The sequence below is a fragment of the Corvus cornix genome, chromosome 28, assembly GCF_000738735.6.
Source record: "Corvus cornix cornix isolate S_Up_H32 chromosome 28, ASM73873v5, whole genome shotgun sequence".
NCBI lineage: Eukaryota > Metazoa > Chordata > Aves > Passeriformes > Corvidae > Corvus > Corvus cornix.
Window position 1 is genome coordinate 3,261,254 of NC_046356.1, and position 19,278 is coordinate 3,280,531.

The 19,278-nt window shown below is 59.8% G+C and overlaps 1 protein-coding gene across 3 annotated transcripts; it reads left to right on the forward strand.

The window, feature by feature from the left end:
- The first annotated feature begins 13,787 nt into the window (after nucleotides 1-13,787).
- On the forward strand, nucleotides 13,788-18,501 carry LOC104697017 (cold inducible RNA binding protein). Of its 3 annotated transcripts, XM_039566289.1 has the most exons (8): nucleotides 13,788-14,030; nucleotides 14,686-14,794; nucleotides 14,891-14,997; nucleotides 15,395-15,533; nucleotides 15,639-15,723; nucleotides 15,829-15,893; nucleotides 18,138-18,230; nucleotides 18,366-18,501. In XM_039566289.1, the coding sequence occupies exons 2-7, from the start codon at nucleotides 14,692-14,694 to the stop codon at nucleotides 18,140-18,142; spliced, it is 504 nt and encodes a 167-aa protein (XP_039422223.1). In that variant the 5' UTR covers nucleotides 13,788-14,030; nucleotides 14,686-14,691; the 3' UTR covers nucleotides 18,143-18,230; nucleotides 18,366-18,501. The 3 variants fall into 3 exon arrangements, with proteins under 3 accessions (XP_039422223.1, XP_039422222.1, XP_039422221.1); XM_039566288.1 differs by lacking the exons at nucleotides 18,138-18,230; nucleotides 18,366-18,501 and adding an exon at nucleotides 16,236-16,999; XM_039566287.1 differs by lacking the exons at nucleotides 18,138-18,230; nucleotides 18,366-18,501 and having other exon boundaries at nucleotides 15,829-16,999.
- The last annotated feature ends 777 nt before the right edge of the window (nucleotides 18,502-19,278 follow it).

The following is a 19,278-nucleotide window of genomic DNA, read 5'->3' on the forward strand; positions in this document are numbered from 1 at the left end:
TGCCAGGTGGCACAGTGCCACCACCGCCGCGCTACCCCCGCGGCCACCGCTCAGATTTTAGGGGCTGGCATGGGGCCACCTGGACCTTGGGCCTCGGTGGCTCGGGGAGCACGGAGCGGGGTGTCCCCCCCCGCCACAAAGCACCGTGCGAGCGGCAGATGGGGCGTGCGCGGGGCTATTTATAGCAGCGGGACCCACAGGTAGCGACGGTGCGTCAGCGCGGTGACGCAGCCCCGGCGACGCTCGGCCGCACGCCCCGCAACCGGCTCCCGGGCCCCCCCTCCGAGCCCCCGGCCTCCATCGCCCAGGAACGGGGTGCTGGGGGAGGTTCCCACATGTGCTGGTCACAGCTGGAGGATGCTCAGGAGATGCGGGGAGGGGGTTTGCGAGGGGCACGTGCCTGCACCGCCCCCAAATCCATGTGTGCGTGCGTGTGTGTGCTTGTGTGTGCACACGCTCCCTGAGAACGGATGCTGTGTCTCTGTGTGTCCAAAGCTGCGTGTGTCACCGCGTGTTCCCACGCATGTCACCGCGTGTGCCCGCTCGTGTGTCCCCAGGTGCACGGCGGGGGCACGCTCATGTCGCTGTACCCGGCCTCATGCGTGTGTCCCTGTGTGCTCTGCGCCGTGCACACGCTGTGTGTGTGGCCGTGGCGTGTCTCCGCGTGTGCGAGTGGCCGCGCTGGCCGGGGGTGACTCAGCCCCCAGGCAGCCCAGGAATGCCCCCTCCCCACTCCCCGCCCCTGGCCTGTGCTGGGAACGGGTTGTCCTGGGGGACGGTGACACCCAGGGCTGACCCAGGCCCTGCTGGGAAGATGAGGCGGTGCCCCCCCGCCCTGCTCCCCCCATCCTGCCCCCCCGCCTCCATCCTGCCCCCCCTCCCATCCTGCTTTCTGGGAACCGCTTACAGGGGCGGAGGTGAGGGGCCCAGCGGCTGGCAGGGACGGGGCCCGAAGGAGCCGAGGCTCCCCCAGGGACCCCCTCGCTCTGCCCTGGGTACCCCAGAGCCCGGAAGGGCAGCCCGCGGCCGGGTCCCGTCGGGAGTCCCAGCAGCAGCACCCAGCCATGACCGGGATCAGCCCTGGGGGTACCAGGGGTGAACGAGGTGAGGTCCAGCTTTGGAGCCCCTTGGCCACAGGGGCGCCGAGGTCTGGGGCTGTCCCGGGCCGGGGGCACAGTCAGGTCCTGCCCCGTTCCCCTCCGCCCGCCGGATCCGGGCCGGGTGTTCCCCCTGGCCCGCCGGACCCCTGCCCGCCGCGGCGGCAAAGCCCGGCCTGGATCAGCGGGCAGGGAGCGGGACGGCACCAGGCACCCCACGAGTCCCAACCCCGGTTCCCGGCACAGCTGAGGGTCGCAGCTCGGGGGGGGTTCGGGCGGGCGGGAACTTCCCGCGGACCGGCGGTCCCGGCCGGGAGGCGGGACTGGGCCTCAGGCTCCGCTCCGTGCTCCCTTCCGGGCTTTCCGTGCTGCCGGCCCCGTTCGTTCATTCATAGATCGCGCGCGCTCCCGGCCCATTCATCCCGGTGCGCGGGGAGCCCCGTTACCGTAGCAACCGCCCCCCCCCCCGCTCCCACTGCACAGCCGGAGCGCTGGGGGGGCCGGGGACCGCCCCGGGGTCCGTGACCCTCTGTGTGTGTATGGGGGGGGATTCCTGGCCACAAGAGCCCGGGGGGCTCCGCCCGGGGGTCCCCTCGTTCGCACGGCTGCAGGCAGGGGGGGGGCTCCCGCCGGCTCAGTCCCGCCGAGGTTCGGGCAGCGGCTGCCACGTCGGCGGGGAGGGCCCCCCTTCGCTCCCCGGGGCTGGGGTAGGAGCCCGGCCCCGGCGGTTTCCATCGTGGGCCGGGCTTGGCGCAGCATAACCTTGACCTTCCCTCCCCACCCCCGCTCCCAGCCCACCCCCTGTCTCTGTGGTCGTGGCACTGAGCTCCGGCTCTGCAGAGTGTAGTTTTTTCACCCCAGAGTGGGGGAGACCACCCCGAAACCTCCTGTGGAGTGCATTGAGTGCCAGCGGGGAGCTGTGGGTGCGAACTGCCGGGTGGCAGAGGGGCTGTCCCAGTCCTGCATGTGAGGGTGTGTGCAGGTCACACGTATGCACCCACGGCTGCATGTGTGGGGGGTTGTGTAGACCCTGCAGCCATCCTTTTGTGCACCTCAGGTCCAACTGTGTGGGGAGGACAGATGTGGTGCTGTGGACACCTATTGCACAGGGGGCTGTGCAGGTGGTGGCAGAAAGCTCTGGCATGCAGCAGGGGCACAGCGGGGAGCTGCAGCTGGACACAGCTTCTCCCCACGGCCTCTTCTTCCTCTCCAGGGCATCGGGAGTGAGAAGCCACAACCACAGGTGCAGGAGAAGCTGCCGCTGCAGCCCCACAGGTGAGCCCCAGCCCCACAGGCCGATGTACAAGCGTGACAGGGCAGTGCCCCAGATCAGCGTGGGGCTGAGCATGGATCCTCACACGGCTGCACTCGCGTGTGCCTTGCACAGACGGGCTCTCCCGACCGAATCTGTGCATGTGGAGGACATGGGCAGTCAAGAGCACACGTGTGCACACGTGTGTTGGTGCTTGTGCCCTCGGGCACATCCGTGTGAGTGTTTGCACCCAGCCCACCGCCGGGGCGGGTGTGCAGAGCCCCCCTACACGCGGGGGTTGCCCTCACATGCAGACGTGTGCGCGTCGCGGGCTCCGCACGCCGGGCCCGGGCGCCTGGCGCTGCCGGGATGACTCACGGGCTCGCAGAGGAAGCCGTGACTCAGTCCTGGATTCCTGCCGCTCCCCACCCCCCGGCCGCTCCGGCCATCGCGGCCACGTGGAGCCCGCGGGACCTGCGGCCGGCCCGGCGGGACGCGAGTGGGGGTGCTGGGGGTCCCCGTGGGGCTGCTCGGAGCCGTGCTGGCGGCACGGGTCCCTTCCCTGGGCCGTGGGGACGGCGGGGTCCCTGGGAACCGGTGCCTTCGGGCGTGCAGGAGGAAGATGCCCCGGGCTCGGGGTGGCACCGCGCACGCCCCAGCTCCCGCCCCAGCTGGGCGTGGGGTTCCGGATCGGGCACGTTTCCTGGGTGTCTCGGGCGGCTCCGGCTCTGCCACCCCCGGGCAGCGGTGCCAGGCGCTACCCCGAGCTCCAGCCGGGGGGCGGGAGCGTCCTCTCTGCGTGGGGGGCCAGAGCTGCTCCACCTGCCCAGGGTTTGCCGTGGATTTGGGCTGTGGCTGCAGCTCCACCTGCCCCTGGCGCTCAGCCACCGCTAGCACCGGGCTCCGCAGCTGCTCTGGCTCTCAGCCCAGTGCTGGGCAAGGGTCTGGGGTGTTGTAGTATCATGCAGGAAGCACTGTGGACCTGGGCAGGGTCAAGTGGCTGCAGAGGAAGGTAATCAGTGGTGCCATGTGATGCCCAGAGTGCTGTGCCAGGAGCCAGCAGGGCCATGCACTGTGCTGGGGGTCAGTGGCACTGCACAGTGCCCAGGGTGCTGTGCTGGTGGTGCCACGCAGTGCCCAAGACGTGGTGCCACGGCACGGGCAGCCTCTGTGAGTCAGAGCAAGGTGCAGCAGCTGCCCCCTTCCCGCTCACCGGTTCCCAGGCCCTGCTCACCAGATTCACTTTCACAATGACTGATGCAGCCACCCCGGCTCTGCCGAGCTCACCCTGACCCACTCTGCCCACGCTACCTTGTGGCCTCCTGCCCCCACGTCACTGCCCGTGACCTGGCACGGTGCTGCTGCTGCTGCTGCCCTCAGCCAAACCCTCTTAACCCTGGCCCTCGCCAGCTCCCAGGGGCTGCTGAGCACGGCGGCGTTTGCCTTCCTGAGCGGATCCCATGTGTTTCTATGGGGCTGTAGCCCCCTCGGTGGGGCTGGGGGCCAGTGGGTGGCAGTGGGGGGGTCATGCCCACTGGTGAGTCAGCACAGGCAGGTGTGGAGTGTGGATGGGGACATGGGGACGGGGACGCCTTGATCGGGGACACCGTGATCGGGGAATGACTCATGTGTTAAACAAACAAACAGGCGAGTCCGTGTGAAGCTGCGGTGGCAGCTTCCTCCGCGTCCCGGCACCAGGGAGCTGCTGGTGCACCCTGGTCATTGATCTCCCACAGTGATCACGGCATCGGGAGCAGTCACGGAGCTGCTGCCACGTGCGGTGTCACACACAGGTGCACGGGGCACCCTTGCCCTGCAGCCAGCAGGACAGACCCAAGGGTCCTGAATGCGGGGCAGGGGCTGATGGGCACTGGCAATTCCGGGGATCTCCGAACACCTGCCTTTTGCCCTCGCTGCAGGAGCTGCAGTGGCCAGGGCCAGGCACCTGGCTCTGGCAGCTGGGGATTTCCATGGTCCAGGCTCACCTGGGCTGGGGCTGTGCGGCCTCTCCCTGGGGCGGCAGGCGTAAAACCCAACTGCAGGCAACTGCCCGGTTCACGGCATGACCGGCCTGCCCGGGCACCCTGCGGCTCGGCTACGTGCCCACTGGGCTGGGAGCAAGCTCTGGAGTGGCAGCTGACTGCCTGGCTCTGGCTTGTCCTGCTCCTGCAACCCCTGACCTGGAGGTCTCATTACTGAGCCAGTTCTGTCTGTTCTCAGCCCAAAAGTGCTTCCCCAAGCCCTGCTGCAGTCAGGGCAGAGCCAGTGTGTGGCCGGTGCTGCGGGACTGTGAGTGATGCTGTGCCCCAGCACAGGGTCCATCATGTCCTCAATCCTCAGTGGGGCTGTGCCACCACTGCCAGCACCTTGTGACCTGGGACCTCGTGCACGCACGCACCCAGAACGTCAGGAACGTTTTGTGGTGAAGCTGGAAAACGGTCAGTCGCTTACTGGATTTTTTTTCCACCCTTTCTGCTGTGGGTTTGGCTGGGGGCCCGGGGCAGGCGCAGGGGGTGGGTGTGAGCAGGCATGTGATGAGCCGGGTGTGCCGGGGCTGGCGAGAGCTGTGAAAGTGCTGAGCTGGTGTGAACCCGCCATCCCATCCCCGTCTCCTCCTCTCCAGCCCTTCCTGGAACAGCTGCCGGGAAGGTCCCTGCTGGGTGCAGGGTGTGGGCAGCTGTGCCCATCCCCACGGCATCCGGGTGCCTCATACAGGAGGGAGAGCCTTTGAGGCCAAAGGCTGCAGGGCTGGGGGTCAGCGCAGGTGCCCTGGGTGCTCCTGCCTTGCTGTGGGGGGACAGGGCAAGGAGCCCACACTGGGTGGGGACACTGCTGCTCTGGGAGTCCCTGAGCTGCTTCCTCTTCCCCGTGCCGGCTGTGTGGGGCTGGCGTGAGTGTGTCCTGCCTGGAGCCACACGCTGAGTCAGGGACTGGACAGGAATAGAGTCGGGTGCCTGAGTCACGACCCATGTGTGAAACCAGCAGCACTTCCCCAGGAAGGGGGAGCCCCGCAGCCCTGATAACCCCTGGTACCTGTTGGCCATTTCCCTGCGATCAGGGTTCCCCCTTCCTGGATCGGCCCTGGCCCCCTTCAGAGCTGGGAGCTGCTGGCTCTGTCCCTTGCTACTGTTCAGCAGCCACAACGACAGGAGATCAGGCAGGGATGCAGGTAGGGAGTGGCTGCCTCACCTCAGGACCCTCTCCCTGCACCCACACAGGGCACAGAGCCCCCCACCAGCCCCCAGGGCTATGCCCAGCGCCTGGGGAAACCTTGGGGAAGGTGTGCAGGGAAGAGCCAGAGTACTCAGCCGCCCTCGTTTGCAGCTCCCCTCGCACACGTGTGTGTGCACAGTGCACCCACGCACACGCGTGTGCATCACTCTGCAAGTGCGACAGCCTGTCCTGCACCCCAGCCCCCCCAGCCATCCGTCTGTCCGTCTGTCCCCTGCCAGCTCCCACAGAACACCCCTCCCTCCCGCCTCCCCCAGAGCGTTTCCGCAGTGTCTCCATTGATAAATCTGGAGCGTTGCCACGGCGACGCTGCAATGGGGCGCAGCGGGTGCGGGGCTGCCGAGGGGCCCAGGCCCACGGCAGGGCAGGGGGGGGCCGGCTGGATCCACGCGTGGGATTGTACACATGTGACTTTCCATGTGTGTGGTGGCACAGGTGTGGGATTTCCCGGTGTGCGGTTGCACATGTGAGTGCACGGTGCCAGTGCAGAATGTGCACGCGTGTCTGGGTGTGCACACATGCAAGAACTGACATGTGCTCTGCATGAGCAGGGCTGTGGGGGCTCAGGGACCCCACCCTGAGGCACTGCTGGCAGATAGGGCCCTCGGCACTGTCTGGTTCTTCCTGCAGCAGTGCCGGGACGGAAACCGAGGCAGTGGCGGCATGGGATTCACCCTTCCACAGACGGTCACCTGGGGACAGGGGCAGCTTGGGGATGGGGGGTATCTCACACTGCCACCACCTCTGCCCCTTCCCGCATGGTGCTGGGTCCCGCCAGCACTGTCACACCCTGGTTGTGGTCACACACATGTGGGGTTCTGCAGGCAGGTGACCCACACACACCCGGCAGCAGCCTCTGCGCTGGGATGGGGGTGCAGGTACCTGGTGTGTGAGTTCCTGCACACGTGTGTTCTGTGCAGGGGGGCTGGGGGACCCAGCATTTTTTGGTGACTGCACCGCACAGGCAGTGGGACCCCACTGGGGGGGCTGCGGGAGGTCTGGTGTGTGTGTGGGGCTCTGGTGCATGAGGGGAGTATGGGGTGGGGGCCAGAACTGGGCTGTGTGCCAGGGAAGCCCCGGGACCACCCACTGCCTCCAGAACAGCTGGGTGGCTGCAGACCCCGGGATGAGCCCTGTGACCAGCTCTGCATGAGGCTGGAGGGCTCGGGCAGGCAGTGCCTGTCCCCAGGCAGCTCCTGCTGTGCCCTGCACCCTCTGCCAGGCCACCCACGACCACTGCACTTGGGGGTCCACGTGGGGAGCCCACGTCTGCCGCGGCCACACGTGTTCAACCCTGTGGACGTGGGCAGAGCCTGATGCTGCTGGTGCCCACAGCCCTGTGGTGGGATTGTGGGGTGCGGAGGGGGTGCTGGGTGCCAGGATCAGCCTGGTTTGCAGCCGGGAGCTGGGGGGGAACGCGGGCAGGACCCCAGGGCAGGGGGTGACACGGGGTTGCCGGTGAGTGCAGCGCAGCCGCGGCACACGCGTGGGCTGTGTGGGCACACGCGTGCGGTGCCGCGTGGGCAGGATCGGTGCGTGTAGCGTGGCTGCCCTCTGCTGCCACGGCCACGGCAGCGCTCAGCACCCCCGGCACCCGTGGGACGCTGCCGGGGGGCCGCGGCAGGGACCCCCTGGGTGCCGAACAATGGCAGCTCTCTCTGCCAGCCCCCGGCCCACACCAGAACCCTCCGGGCTGGGGTGAGGGACTGCCAGTGTGAGGCAGCAGGGGCGGGGGCTCTGAGACGCTGCTAAAGATGAAATCCCCCTCCACCCTGTGCCCCTCCAGCTGCGATGGGGTCACGCAGCAGCCGGGAGGGAATGAAGCATTTTCTGGGCTTTTAGAGCCATGGGGAAGGGGCTCAGCCTGCGGGGGGGCTGGTGTCAGTTCTTGGTGGCCCCCGCTGCTCTCGCGGACGTGGGGCTGGCATGAATCCCGCAGCTCCATCCCATCCTCCATCCCGCTGCGTTGGGAAGCAGGTCACGTCCAGCTCCCGGCACGGCAGCGATGCCGGGGGAGCTCAGCTTTCTGGGGCAGCTCCGGGCTGCTGGGAGCAGCCAGCTGCCTCTTCCAGCGCTTTTGGGGATTGTGGGAGGAGGATTTCCAGCGGTGCGGGGCTACGTGGCACTGCCATCCCGAGGAGGTGGCAGTGGGGAGATCAGCCCTCGCTTCCCTTCAGCTCACCCCGATGGGCGCTGGGGGTCTTGGCTGCTCTGGCAGGAGCGTTGCCAAGCTCCCCCAAAAAGCTCATTGCTCCAGGAGTCGCTCCCCTGTCTCAGGGCAGCTGTGCTGGGTGGCACCATCCTGTGCAGTGCCAGGATCCGGCCTTTCCCTGTGGTACGCCCGGCTCCCAGGGCAGGTGTGGTGCTGCTGGAGGCAGACGCTGTCTCTACCTGCCTCCATTCGGATCAGCGCGAGGGGGGAGAGCGGGGGAACTTTCCCGACTCGTTTCCCCACCTTAAGGGGAAAAAAAGAGAAGGAGTCGCATGACTTGGAGCTTCCCGAGAGGCAGCGCGGGGAGAGTGACCCAGGGAGCCAAGAATCTGCTCCGCTGTCGTGTCTCATTCCTGCTCTGCGGCGCGGGGCTGGGAGAGGTTGGGTTACGGGAGGCGCAGAAAGGGGACGGTGCAGGATGAGCTCATGCGAGGGCGCGGGAACCTTCTGGGCAGGAAAAAACGTTGATGCTGCAGTTCAGGGATTTCTGCAACCGCGGCTGTTCCCGCAGATCCCGGCTCGCTCCGCCGGGCCGCCCCTCGTGCCGATGGCAATAAAATCACTCGGGGAGGGCTGTGGGCTCAAGGTGATTCACGTGTCCTTGCAGGGAAACAGCAGCACGCAGTGAATTGCTGAGGAGCAGAGGGAGCGAGGGGGGGGACACCGGGATTCTGGGGAGCCCCAGCACCCTTGTGGAAGGAGCTGGACCAAAGGCTACCCTGCATATCGTGGCAGCAAACCCCAATGTGAGGCAGTGCCTGAGGGAATGTGTGGAGGAGCCCGAAGGGTTTGGAAAAGCTCCAGTTTCCCTCAACACCTGGGCTGACCCCCCTCGGTGTGTACTTTACCCCTTGCTGGGGAGGGATACGATGTTCCTGATTCCTGGCAGCTTTTCCCCTGCAGGCTGTGATAAACTCTTCCTGCGTCCGCAGCCCTCTGTCCTGCAAGGTCGCCCGGTGTCAGGCGGTCAGAGGCTGTTTGTCCTGTCCTTGGGATAGCATCTCCTGCTCTTAAGAACTCGATGCTGCAAATACTCTTAGACGATGATTAATGAGTGCTTATATAACCGAGCTGAGTCCTTAATGCAGCCGGGAGGGTGACAGGAGGGAAGGTGGGAGCGAGAAAGTGCACGTCGCTGGCGCTGCTGCTTTTCCCACACCGGAGCAGCTGCGTTCCATGCAGGGGGACCCTGGCAGATGTAGGGGAGAGCCCACCCACAGGGAAGTAGTTGGAGCAGCCCCTACCCGTGTTTTCCCAGAAGTTTTGGGTCTCGTGGGAGCGAGCAGCCAGTGCTGCTGCCCTGGACCATGCTGCCCATGGCATGGCCAGGCTCTACGGTGTAGCAGGGCTGGGAGGTTAAGAGTTTGTGCTGGAAAAGCAGTGATGTGTGACAGTGGCTGGAATGTTGTGCTGGTGAGCTGGGAGTGCTGGTGGAAAAGGGCAGAAATGTCGCAGTAACACCTTAGTGTGGCCCGTGAGGAGTGATGAGGCTACTGCTGGAGCCGCTGGGTGCAGTTGTTTCTGGGCAGGTAGGGACGGTCTGACACACAGGATTTGGTTTCCCATAATCTGTTTGGGAAGCACCAGCCCTGATAAAGCTGCTGCTCAGTGCCAAGGCAGTTACATGGTTGCCATGGTTACCACATGCTTATTTTCACCATCTTCCTCACCTCAGCCGGGGTGCACCGGCATTCCCAACCCTGAGTTCCCCCTGACCTCAACTGGGGGTGCACCGGCATTCCCAGCTCTGAATCCTGCCCTGACTCCAGCTGGGTGCACCGGTATCCCTGATCCCGAATCCCTGCTGACCTCAGCTCATTTCCTAATACTCCAGTTTGGGTATCCCGACGCTGCTGTGACCACCACCCCCCGTCACCTCCGGGCAACGTGTCCCAGCCCTGATCTCGTGCACCTTTTTGTTGTGGATCCGATCCCGTTGCTTCCTGTGGATCCGATCCCCCCACTCCCTGTGGATCCGATCCTCCTGCTCTCTGTGGATCGGTTTCCCCCACTTGCTACGGATCTGATCCCCGCGGATCCTGTCCCCCCCCGTTCCCTGTGGCTTTGTCCTACAACCCGGTAAATCCCGGTCACAGGGAAGCGCAGCGGCCGCGCTCCTCGCCATGGCAACGGCGGGATTGCGTCAGGGCTTTTCTTTCCAACTGCAAAGCTGGATGAGCAACTCCCTCGGGGACTGTAGTAAGGGAGAAGGGAATATTCTTTTCCCTGGGGCGCTTTGGGACTGCCAGTTCCCTAATCCAGCCATGGTTTGGTGTTTTGCTCCTTGCTCCTGGGTCCAAGGCTGGACCAAGGCTGCGATGGGCCAGACACGTTGGGAACAGCGAGGGCTTCCATGCCAGGGACACCGAGGGTTCCTGTGCTGGGGGCAGTGAGGGCTCCCGTGCTGGGAAGACTCCGTGTGCCTTCCCTGTGGCACCTCCCTGCTCGTGGTATAAGCTGATCTTGCAGGGAAACCAGGAAGGAGCCAGAGGTTTGGTGATGGATGGGGTGGAGGCGCAGGGATGAGCCCTGCTTCAGTCCAGCCTCACATTCCCTCCTTTCCTGCAATCCCAGCAAAAACAAAGGCAGAGGAGGCGGCTCTTGCGCCGTGCAGGATGTGCTGGGGCGTGCAGAGCTCTCCCACCGCTGTGCCTGGGAGCAGGGAGGGTGGTCCCAGGGGCTTCGCCGAGGCTTGGGGGCAGGAGCGCGGTGCTGGAGCCCGGAGCGGGCGGGGGCGCTGCCTGGAGGGTTCTGTTCCCTCCCAGTCCAGGGTAAAACACAGCCCCAGAACAAGAGACGTGGCACCCACTGCCCTGTCCTCCCCCCGGGGACTCCCCTCCCCAGCCCTGACCCGCAGCGGTAACACCGGAGGAGCTGCTCCGGGATTTGGGAACCTCATCAAAGCAGTGCCCGGGGCGGGGGCTGCCTGCCCTTGGCTCCTCAGCAGGTGCTGGGGCTGCTGAGCAGGTTTGGGCTCGGCTGCTGCACGGCTCTGGGCAATTCCGTGTGCCCTGGAAACGGGCCATGAGTGCAGGGACTGGGAAAGGTCCCGACAAACACCACAGCAAAGTGGGGATCCCCAGAGAAGCCCCTGGCGCCGTGGAAGGAGCTGTCTGGCTGCAGGATGTGCCGGAGGCAGGAGAGAGGTTCATGTGTATGTGGAAATGGCACGGGGTGAAGGAAGGAGGGCAGCACCACTCCTCACATCACTCCTCCCCCATGGCATTTCCATGTGGCACTATCCCTGCTGTGCTGCTGGACAGGCAACACTTCCAGGAAATTGGATTTGCATTAACAGGATGTTTGGTCCTACAACCTCTGTCTGCCCTTGGAAGCTTTAAAAAATGGGTGATAAAAACATCAGTCATGTGGGGGGGGGATTGCTTGAATCAGATCCAGGTGATCCCTGAGGTCCCTCCAGCCTCTGGTGATTCACGATTTCCCATGGCTGCACCTGTACACACACACAGCTCTGCTCCAGAGCGGATATTTGCACTCCCTAAGGAAGTGCCGGCACTTTTGTCATATTGGGTCACTGCAGCCACAGCCCTGATCACCACCAGCTCCCGGTCACCGAAATTGGTGCTCAGCCAGGGAAAACACCCGTGGGTGCTCAGGTCTGGAACTCACACAGGAGTGAACTCTGAGTCTCCTATGTGGTGTTGCCTGTTTGGGACCCCTGGCCAGGGCCCTTCTGCTGCAGGAGGTTTGCTCTAAGGACGTGAATCCTGGGCTGTTTCAGTGCTTAATTAACTGCCCCAAGGACTAGTGCAACCTGCCAGAGCTCAACCCGTGGTACATGCGGAGATGTCCCTGAGCCCCTTGGGCCGGTGACACTGGGCTGCTGTGGCCCCTGTGTGCAGCCTGATCATGGAATATCCATGAGGATCATCAAATCCACGCCTGATGCCCTGGGTCAGGAATGATCTGGAGCACTGAAACCTCCTGGCAGCAGCAGCACTGGGGCCAGAGTACGCATTCAGTTCAGCTCTCGCCATGTATCACTGGGTGACTCTCACTGTCAAAGCAAAAGCATCAACACACCCCAGGGAGACAGAAATCACACTTCTGGGACACATCCAAGCAGGGCTGTGCTCGCCATTCCCTGTCACAGGAGCTCCTCTGCTCCCAGCAGCCCTTCATCCTGCTCGGACTCAAATTCCCGTGAAGCAGCAAAGGCTCTCGGTGTTATTTGCACAACACCCGACCTGTCTGGCTTTGTGTGGAGTCAAATCCCAGTGAATCCTGGTGTTTGTCCCTCGAGGTTTGCAACAGGTTTGGTGTTGGGCTGGTGCTGCTCCTCTTGCAGCATCCCAGGCTGGAAAATGACTCTGTGCATCAAGGTCACTTTATCTGCCCTCATCATGGACCAGAAAGGCTCACGCTAATGGGTCTCTAATTTAATCAAAATGCTGTGCCTGTGAGTGCAGGGCCGGGATCTTTTCCTCTCTTGAAGGGCAAAAATCAATTTGCAGTAACAGCAGATGTGTCTCCTTGCTCCTCCAGGCCTAGGAAAGTGAGTAAATTTTTTTATGGTAGGAAAATAATAATATTGGCTTGGTCTGACATCAATGTTGGGGTTTTTTATATGTTTTTGAGCGCTTTGGTGGCAGCATTCTGTCCCTATGGCCCTGTGAACTCGGAAAAACCACTGATGTGGTGCCTCTCGGTTTCGTAATTACTGTCTAAGCTATGTACAAACTGCCCTTTTCCTGCAGATCCCCAAGGGAACACAACAAATCAGGGAGGAAAAGCCTGATTTCTACGCTCTGGGAGGCAGGGAATGGGTGATCACTGCTCGGACAGAGCAATCACAGGCAGGTTTCTTTCTTTGCATCTCCCCGTGGTTTGTTTTTCCTCTGTCTCAGCACCTGGCTTGGAAATCGGTCACCAAAGAGTGGTGATTTCCATACTTCAGTGATTTTCTTCTGTGCAGCCTGGATCTGACTGGGAATGCTGGGAGGGAAGGGCGGAAGGAAGGAAGGAGGGTGGCCGGTGGCTGCAAACTCCTGCTGCGAACTGCAACGCGAATTACAAAGAGTTTCTGGAGGTAGAGCCAACGTGGCTGGTCCTGTCTGGGACAGGGGACACACAGAGTGACCCCTGATGTGTCCAGTCCTGTCCTCAGACATAGGACACACACGGTGACACCACAGCCCTGTCCTTGCTGTGTTTCCTTCCCTTGTTTCCTTCACGCTGCTATTCCCTCCCATGCATCTCCTCCTTTCCAATCTGTTTCTTCACGTGTGTTTCCTCCTCTCCAATGTTTCCAAACACTTTTCTACACGAAGTTGTAATTATTGTATGAAACACTAAAAATTTTTATTTTTAGGCCTTTCAAAGCTGTGTAGCTTCTCGCTGAGACACGTCTTTGGCTTTGCCAGTTTCCTCTTTCAATACGGAAGTTTTTACTGCTGAAGGCATTCTCACCTTTGTCAAACCTCAGGATGGGCTTTTAAAGACTTCAATCTTTGTGAAAACGGGCTGAGCAAAGACCTTTTGTTTTTGAAGAAAACTTTGTTGCTTTGGCTACTTCTCACGAGTGCGTGTAGGACAACAGTGCAAGGAGACGGCGGAAAGGATCATTCCCCATGGGACACGGAGGAGGGCGGCCGCCCCGGGGGCTAGTTGGCGGGGACAGGACGAGCCCCCTGAGCGGGGCGGTGACCGGATGGGCCGCAGCGGGAGGAGCCGCCGGGGCCGGGCCGGGGGCAACGCTCAGTGCCCAAGATGGCGGCAGCCCCTGAGGCGGCCCTTTGTCTGCGGCCGCCGCCGCAGTGCGAGAAGGGCGCGAAACTGGGGCAGTGTGGGCACGCCCCCTTTGCCAGGGGGGCGTGGCGACGGCGGCCGCTGACCAATCAGCGGCCTCCACTTCCTTCCCTCTCACAGGGGCGCTCCCGCCCGCCTCCGCGCGCGCAGCCAATCGATGCCGTCCGTCGCGCCCCGCCCCCACGTGGGTGGAGGGGGCGGGGCCACGCTGCGGTTTTGTGTGCGCGCCCCCTCCCTTCGCCCCCCGCCGCGGCTCATTAATATTAACGAAGTCCCGCCCAATCGGGTGGTGCAGCGGCGGCAGCGCTTTGGTGACGTATCACCCCGCCTTGCAGCGAGGGTCATCTGCATATTCATGAGATAGGCGGGCCGAGTCGCGGGCGTTTATAAGGCGCCGCCCCGCCAGGCTCGCCGTACATTGCGCTGAGGCTTTGAAGTGCTGTGTGGATTCCGCACCGCCCGGGCACCGGTGAGCGCAGTCGCGCGGGGCGGACGCGGACGCGGCCGGGCCGGGCTGGGTGGGCCGCGGTGAGCGGAGCCTTGCCGTAGGGCTGGAGGGCCGGGTCTCGCGGGAGGCTGGGCCGCGGTTCCCGACCCGCCGATCGGTGCCGTCTGCGGGCACGGGGGGCGCGACGGAGCGGGCCCGGCTGGGCCGTGTGGGGGAAGGGGCCGCGACGGGGGGAAAGGCGCGCGCAGAAACAAAATGGCGACGGGCCTCGGCCGTGCAAAATGGCGGCGGGCGGGAGGGAGGAGGAGGCGGCGGCGGCGTTGCGCGGGGAAGGTCGGTAGGGGGCGCGGTGGGGCGCGCATGCGCGTTGGGCCCGAAGGGGCGGAGGCCGGGGGTCGCACCGGGGGCTGGCGGGACCGAAGCCGTCCGTGGGTTTTGCCGGGGCCCGGCCGCGGTGCTGAGCCCCGCGGAGCCCCTTGTGGGCCTTGGCTCCTCGCCACCCTGAGGGAGACTCCTCTGCCACATAAGGCGTGGGCTCAGAGGCGCATAAGGCGTCCGGGAGTGTGAGCTCACATCGGTGTTGTTATAGGTGGCGGTAGAAGGATTTAATCTTTCAGACCTCGCGGGGGATATGGGGTTTTTTTGAGTTGCTGACTCGGTTCCGTTGGTTTGGCAGGTCAGAATGGCATCAGATGAGGGAAAGCTCTTTGTCGGCGGGCTCAGTTTCGACACCAATGAGCAGTCATTGGAGCAAGTCTTCTCTAAATACGGACAGATTTCTGAAGGTGAGACTGCAGAGCCAAGCTGGGATGGTTTCCCTTAATCTGTTAAATTTCCCTCGTGCGATGGGTTTATTTATTTCCTGCCTCTCCTTTTCACAGTCGTGGTGGTGAAAGACAGAGAGACTCAGAGATCCAGAGGTTTTGGCTTTGTTACTTTTGAAAATATCGATGATGCAAAAGATGCGATGATGGCCATGAACGGAAAGGTGAGGAGGCTCTGGAGCTGATTCTTTATTTCCGGTAATGTAGGAAGGGAATCAGATGTGTGCTGCTGTTCAGGCTGTGTGGAAAAACAGATAAATGCCAGTGTCTTGTGGACACGAAATGATAGAGATGTAAAAAGTCGGGCTGCGTGAATTTGTGTATAAATATATATTAGGAGTATAGATTGATAAAGTTTCATGATGGAATCTGGATGACTGAGATAGTGGCTTCATAGGAATCCCTATAAATACAATCAATATGTCAGTTCCTTGCCTACTTGAGTTAATTGGGGCATGAAATACATGTTTAATTTGTGAGTAGCAGTAAATCGTACAGCTCGTTCTACATGTGCTTAGCTATTTAAATATTTTGGTTTGGCTAATTGTGGTTCTGTTTTAGTCTGTAGACGGGCGTCAGATCCGGGTTGACCAGGCTGGGAAATCCTCCGAGAACAGATCCCGTGGCTACAGAGGGGGGTCCTCGGGGGGCCGGGGTTTCTTCCGCGGGGGCCGAGGCCGGGGCCGTGGCTTCTCCAGAGGTGAGTGTTGTGTGGGAGGTCAGTCGTAATGCCTGGATGGGGGGGGTGGGGTGTGTCACTTACCAGAATGCTTAAAAAAACCCCTCATTTGCACGTATTTCCAAGGAGGTGGAGACAGAGGCTATGGCGGCAGCAGATTTGATTCCAGAAGCGGAGGCTATAACGGTTCCAGAGACTACTATAATAGCAGGTAAGGGCTCTGCCAGCGCTGGGGCTCGTGGGGAAGCTGTGGTGGAGGTCAAACCAGCAGAGAAGCATTTGAGCAGCTGTAAAGTGGGTGCTGTTTGTCCCGCAGGAGTCAAGGTGGCTATGGAGAGAGGAACTCAGGAGGCTCCTACAGAGACAGCTACGACAGTTACGGTAAGTCCCGCTTCGACCGGGAGCGCTGAGTCCGTGTGCTGTAGGAACTCTGAACCTGCTGAGCCTGAGCCTGGAGCTGGGGCAGGCTCAGGCTGTGGACGTGGTGGTGCCGGGAGATTCTAATTTAATGCATGTGCAGGAGTTGCTCGGATCTAAGGCAAAGCAAGTGTTAAAAAAAGGTGTTCCTGGAGCCCAAACTCGGCTGCCCTAACGCACTGACCCGCGGGTGGGGGATCTCAGTAGCCAAGTAGCCGTAGCCTCGGAATAATGCAAAGGGAGTAAAATGCTGGAACTTGTCTTTGCTTCAGTGCCTTTACAATTGTGCCTGCTTCTTGTCCTCAGCTACACACAACGAGTAAAAATCCTTCCTGACTCAAGATCGTCCTTCCAATGGCTGTATTTATAAAGATTTTTGGAGCTTCGCTGAAATGGTTATTGTGTAGTACATCTTACTTGTATTTTCACTTTTATAATATTATCAGTTCTGATCTTGTCATACACAGCCTGGCAGCTTCTGAGACGAGGCGGTCTGATTAGACTGTCTTGGAGAAAGCTCTGCTTTCAAGTGGTTTTAATCTTTTTTGAAAGCACTTCAGATTTTATTTTATCCTCTATGAATGAGCCAAGGTGTTCGGTTTTTGGTTTTTTTTTTTAAAGTTGGGGCCCCAATTCCGTTTCTTTTAAGCTAGAAAGGACCTTGTACCGATGTTCACTGGAAGCTGAACAAGCTGTGGACTTTTTTTTTTTTCTTTTTTTTTTTCCAAGTGCATTACCTTCGTCTTTTGTAACATTCCTTTAGTGTAGCAAGGTAGGAATGCAGCCTGGGTTCCGTTGGAAGGCAAACCACCTTGATATATCTAAAGAGAAACGTGCTTGTATGTTCAACCTGCATAACGGTATTTTTACTGTTGTAACGATGTAAATGACCCAGAACTAGACTTGCAAACTTACCATAAAGAGGTTCTTGAAAATGTTTATTTATATTGTCCTTTTTTACTGGAAGAAATATGCATATTCCATTGCTGTTGTATTTGAAGTGGTAAAGGATTCCTGTATACAGTTTTCTTTGGCTTTACGAAGCCTATTAAAAGACCGTCTGAAATGAACTCTGCTCCTGACATTTACATTTCATTGCACAACACAACCCTTGGAGACGAAGAAAAGTCTTGGGAGCGAGAGGAGGAGATTAGGGACAGTGGCAGAGCCAGCCGGACGATTGCCCGGGCGCTGGAATTTAAGTGCTAAAATCGGTCTTGACATCTGAATTGGCCAACAAATTTCACATAAAACAGTCAAAACTTGTCTGTAGAGGCTGAAAGTACAAACCTGAGGGTGCGCTAGGAGCGAAGTGCAGTCGGAATGTTAGGAAGGATGATGGATGTTTCCTCAAAAGCTGCTGTAGCCTACACTGGGAAGCTGTAGAGAAGAGCCAAGTGCTGTAGTCCCTGGGCTGTTCCCTGCGTGCCGAGCGCGTGTGCGATGTAGGGGAATGCCGGGCTTAGCTTAGCTGTGTCATTGCTTACAAGTTCTAAGAATTCTTTGCTAGCAAATGGAAACTGCAGTGTCCTTGGAGAAAAGAAGTGTTGTGCCTCCAACAGAAACCTCTGAGACGAGAGCTGCTCTCTTGGCTAGTTCATATGTGGAAATAGTCCTGTAATTCGAGGTAACTCCTTTTGCTCATGTCCGCATCCTTCCTCTTGTTGAGAGCTCATTTGAAAGTCTAATGTACCTGTGAAATATTCCTTTTGACAATTTTGGTCAGCTGCTGGAAAAAAGTTAACCCATGCCGTATGCAACCTTTGGCTTGTGGCACACCTTGAGTTCCACAGATCAGAGTTGGGCATGCAGCCGTGTCTTGCTGTAGGTACGGAAGCAAGATGGGAACGAACTCCCTGACTCGATATGTGTTCATCTATTGAGACTCTTCCTAGACTTCATTAAGTTGCTCACTTTAATTGTAGCTTTCTTTGCCATCCTACTTGTTGCCATTAACTTTTTCCCATGGCCCACACTTCCTAAGCAGCCATGTCCAAGTGTTAACTCTCTGCTTAGGGGATCCAATCCATGGGCTGGCTGAGCACGGGCAGCAGCCGGCCCGGAACAGTTTTCCCAGACTGTGCTTTGTGGTGTGATGGGTTCAGCGATGGCTTGTGAGACCCTCGTGCGCTGTGAGCTGTGTGGGGAGGTTGGGGGCGAGAGCAGCCTCTGCCCAGGGCTCCTGTTAATGCCTCTCTGCTTTGGCAGGCTGAAAGGACCCGGCACACGCCTCGGAGGCCCAGCAGATCCTGAGGGACCAGAGCTGCGTTCCAGGGATGCAGGAGCAAGTTTGCCAACCAGGTAACATCCCCTTCCTGAGCTTTTTATCTTTGGCTGTGTCCTTGTTCCATGGCCCTGAGCTCTAAGTGGTCCAGTAACCCTGTTCTGTTTCTGTATCTTCATCCACCTTGAAATTCTGTCTCCATTTCATTTCAGCACTGAGACACATCAGAGAAGACAGAAGGACAGACACTGGAGTGGGGAGATGAAGAGCTCGGAGCAGTGGTGTTGCTCATTTTTACATGAACCAAGTCAACCAAGCCAGAATAAAACACTGAAATGTGGAAAAAAAAAAAATCTCTGTGGTACTACTTATTGTGGGAAACAGGATATTTTTGGCAAAAGTATTTATCTGGTGCACAGCCCAGTTCAGAGCACCAGAACAAACCACCGCTGGTGGTGCTTGGAGGAGGTGGATGCACTCAGCTCCAAGCCGATTGATGCCTGATCCTCATGGAAAATGAGGTCTTGTTGCTGGTTAAATCCCAGGAATGTGGCAGCTCAGTAATGAGGATTAGTCTTGGGGGGAGAGGCTGACAACTCTGAATGTGTCTTTGGCAGGAGATTGCAGGGTGAGAGCTATGAGAGTTTTCGATGATCTCAGCTGCTCCTGGTTTTTTTTTTTTTTTTGTGTGTTAAAGAGGGTTGATTGCTTCATCCTGCCCTTTTCTCCCTTTTGTTTAAACTGATAAACTCAGAATGTGATGATGGGCTCACTCAGAAGCCCCAAGGACTTGTTGCCCAAGAGTCATCAGTTCCCAATTTCCGACTGATAAAAAGAGTCTCCAGACATTCCTGCCTGCGGGAGGGGATTATTTAGCTCACTTACGCGAAACCTACTTTTCCTCCTTTAACCTTTTTCAAATTATCTAAGTGAACAGGATTTAAAAAAGGCAATCAGCCGTGACACACTTCTGGGGGTTGTACTGAGCAATTCACCAGTGAGGATTTTTGCATGTTAATGCGGGAGGGTATTAAATACGATGAAGGCTGAGGAGTTGTGAAGTCTTAGCTGATAAAAATGCAGTCAGGTGAGGCTTAAATGAATTCAGGCTGAAAATACTTACAA

Bases quoted from the DNA above. Each gene is read 5' to 3' on its own strand.
- LOC104697017 (XM_039566287.1), top strand. From the start codon at position 14,692: ATGGCATCAGATGAGGGAAAGCTCTTTGTCGGCGGGCTCAGTTTCGAC. The intron at 14,998-15,394 runs GTGAGGAGGCTC...GTTCTGTTTTAG, and splicing joins TGATGGCCATGAACGGAAAG to TCTGTAGACGGGCGTCAGAT. The intron at 15,724-15,828 runs GTAAGGGCTCTG...TTTGTCCCGCAG, and splicing joins AGAGACTACTATAATAGCAG to GAGTCAAGGTGGCTATGGAG.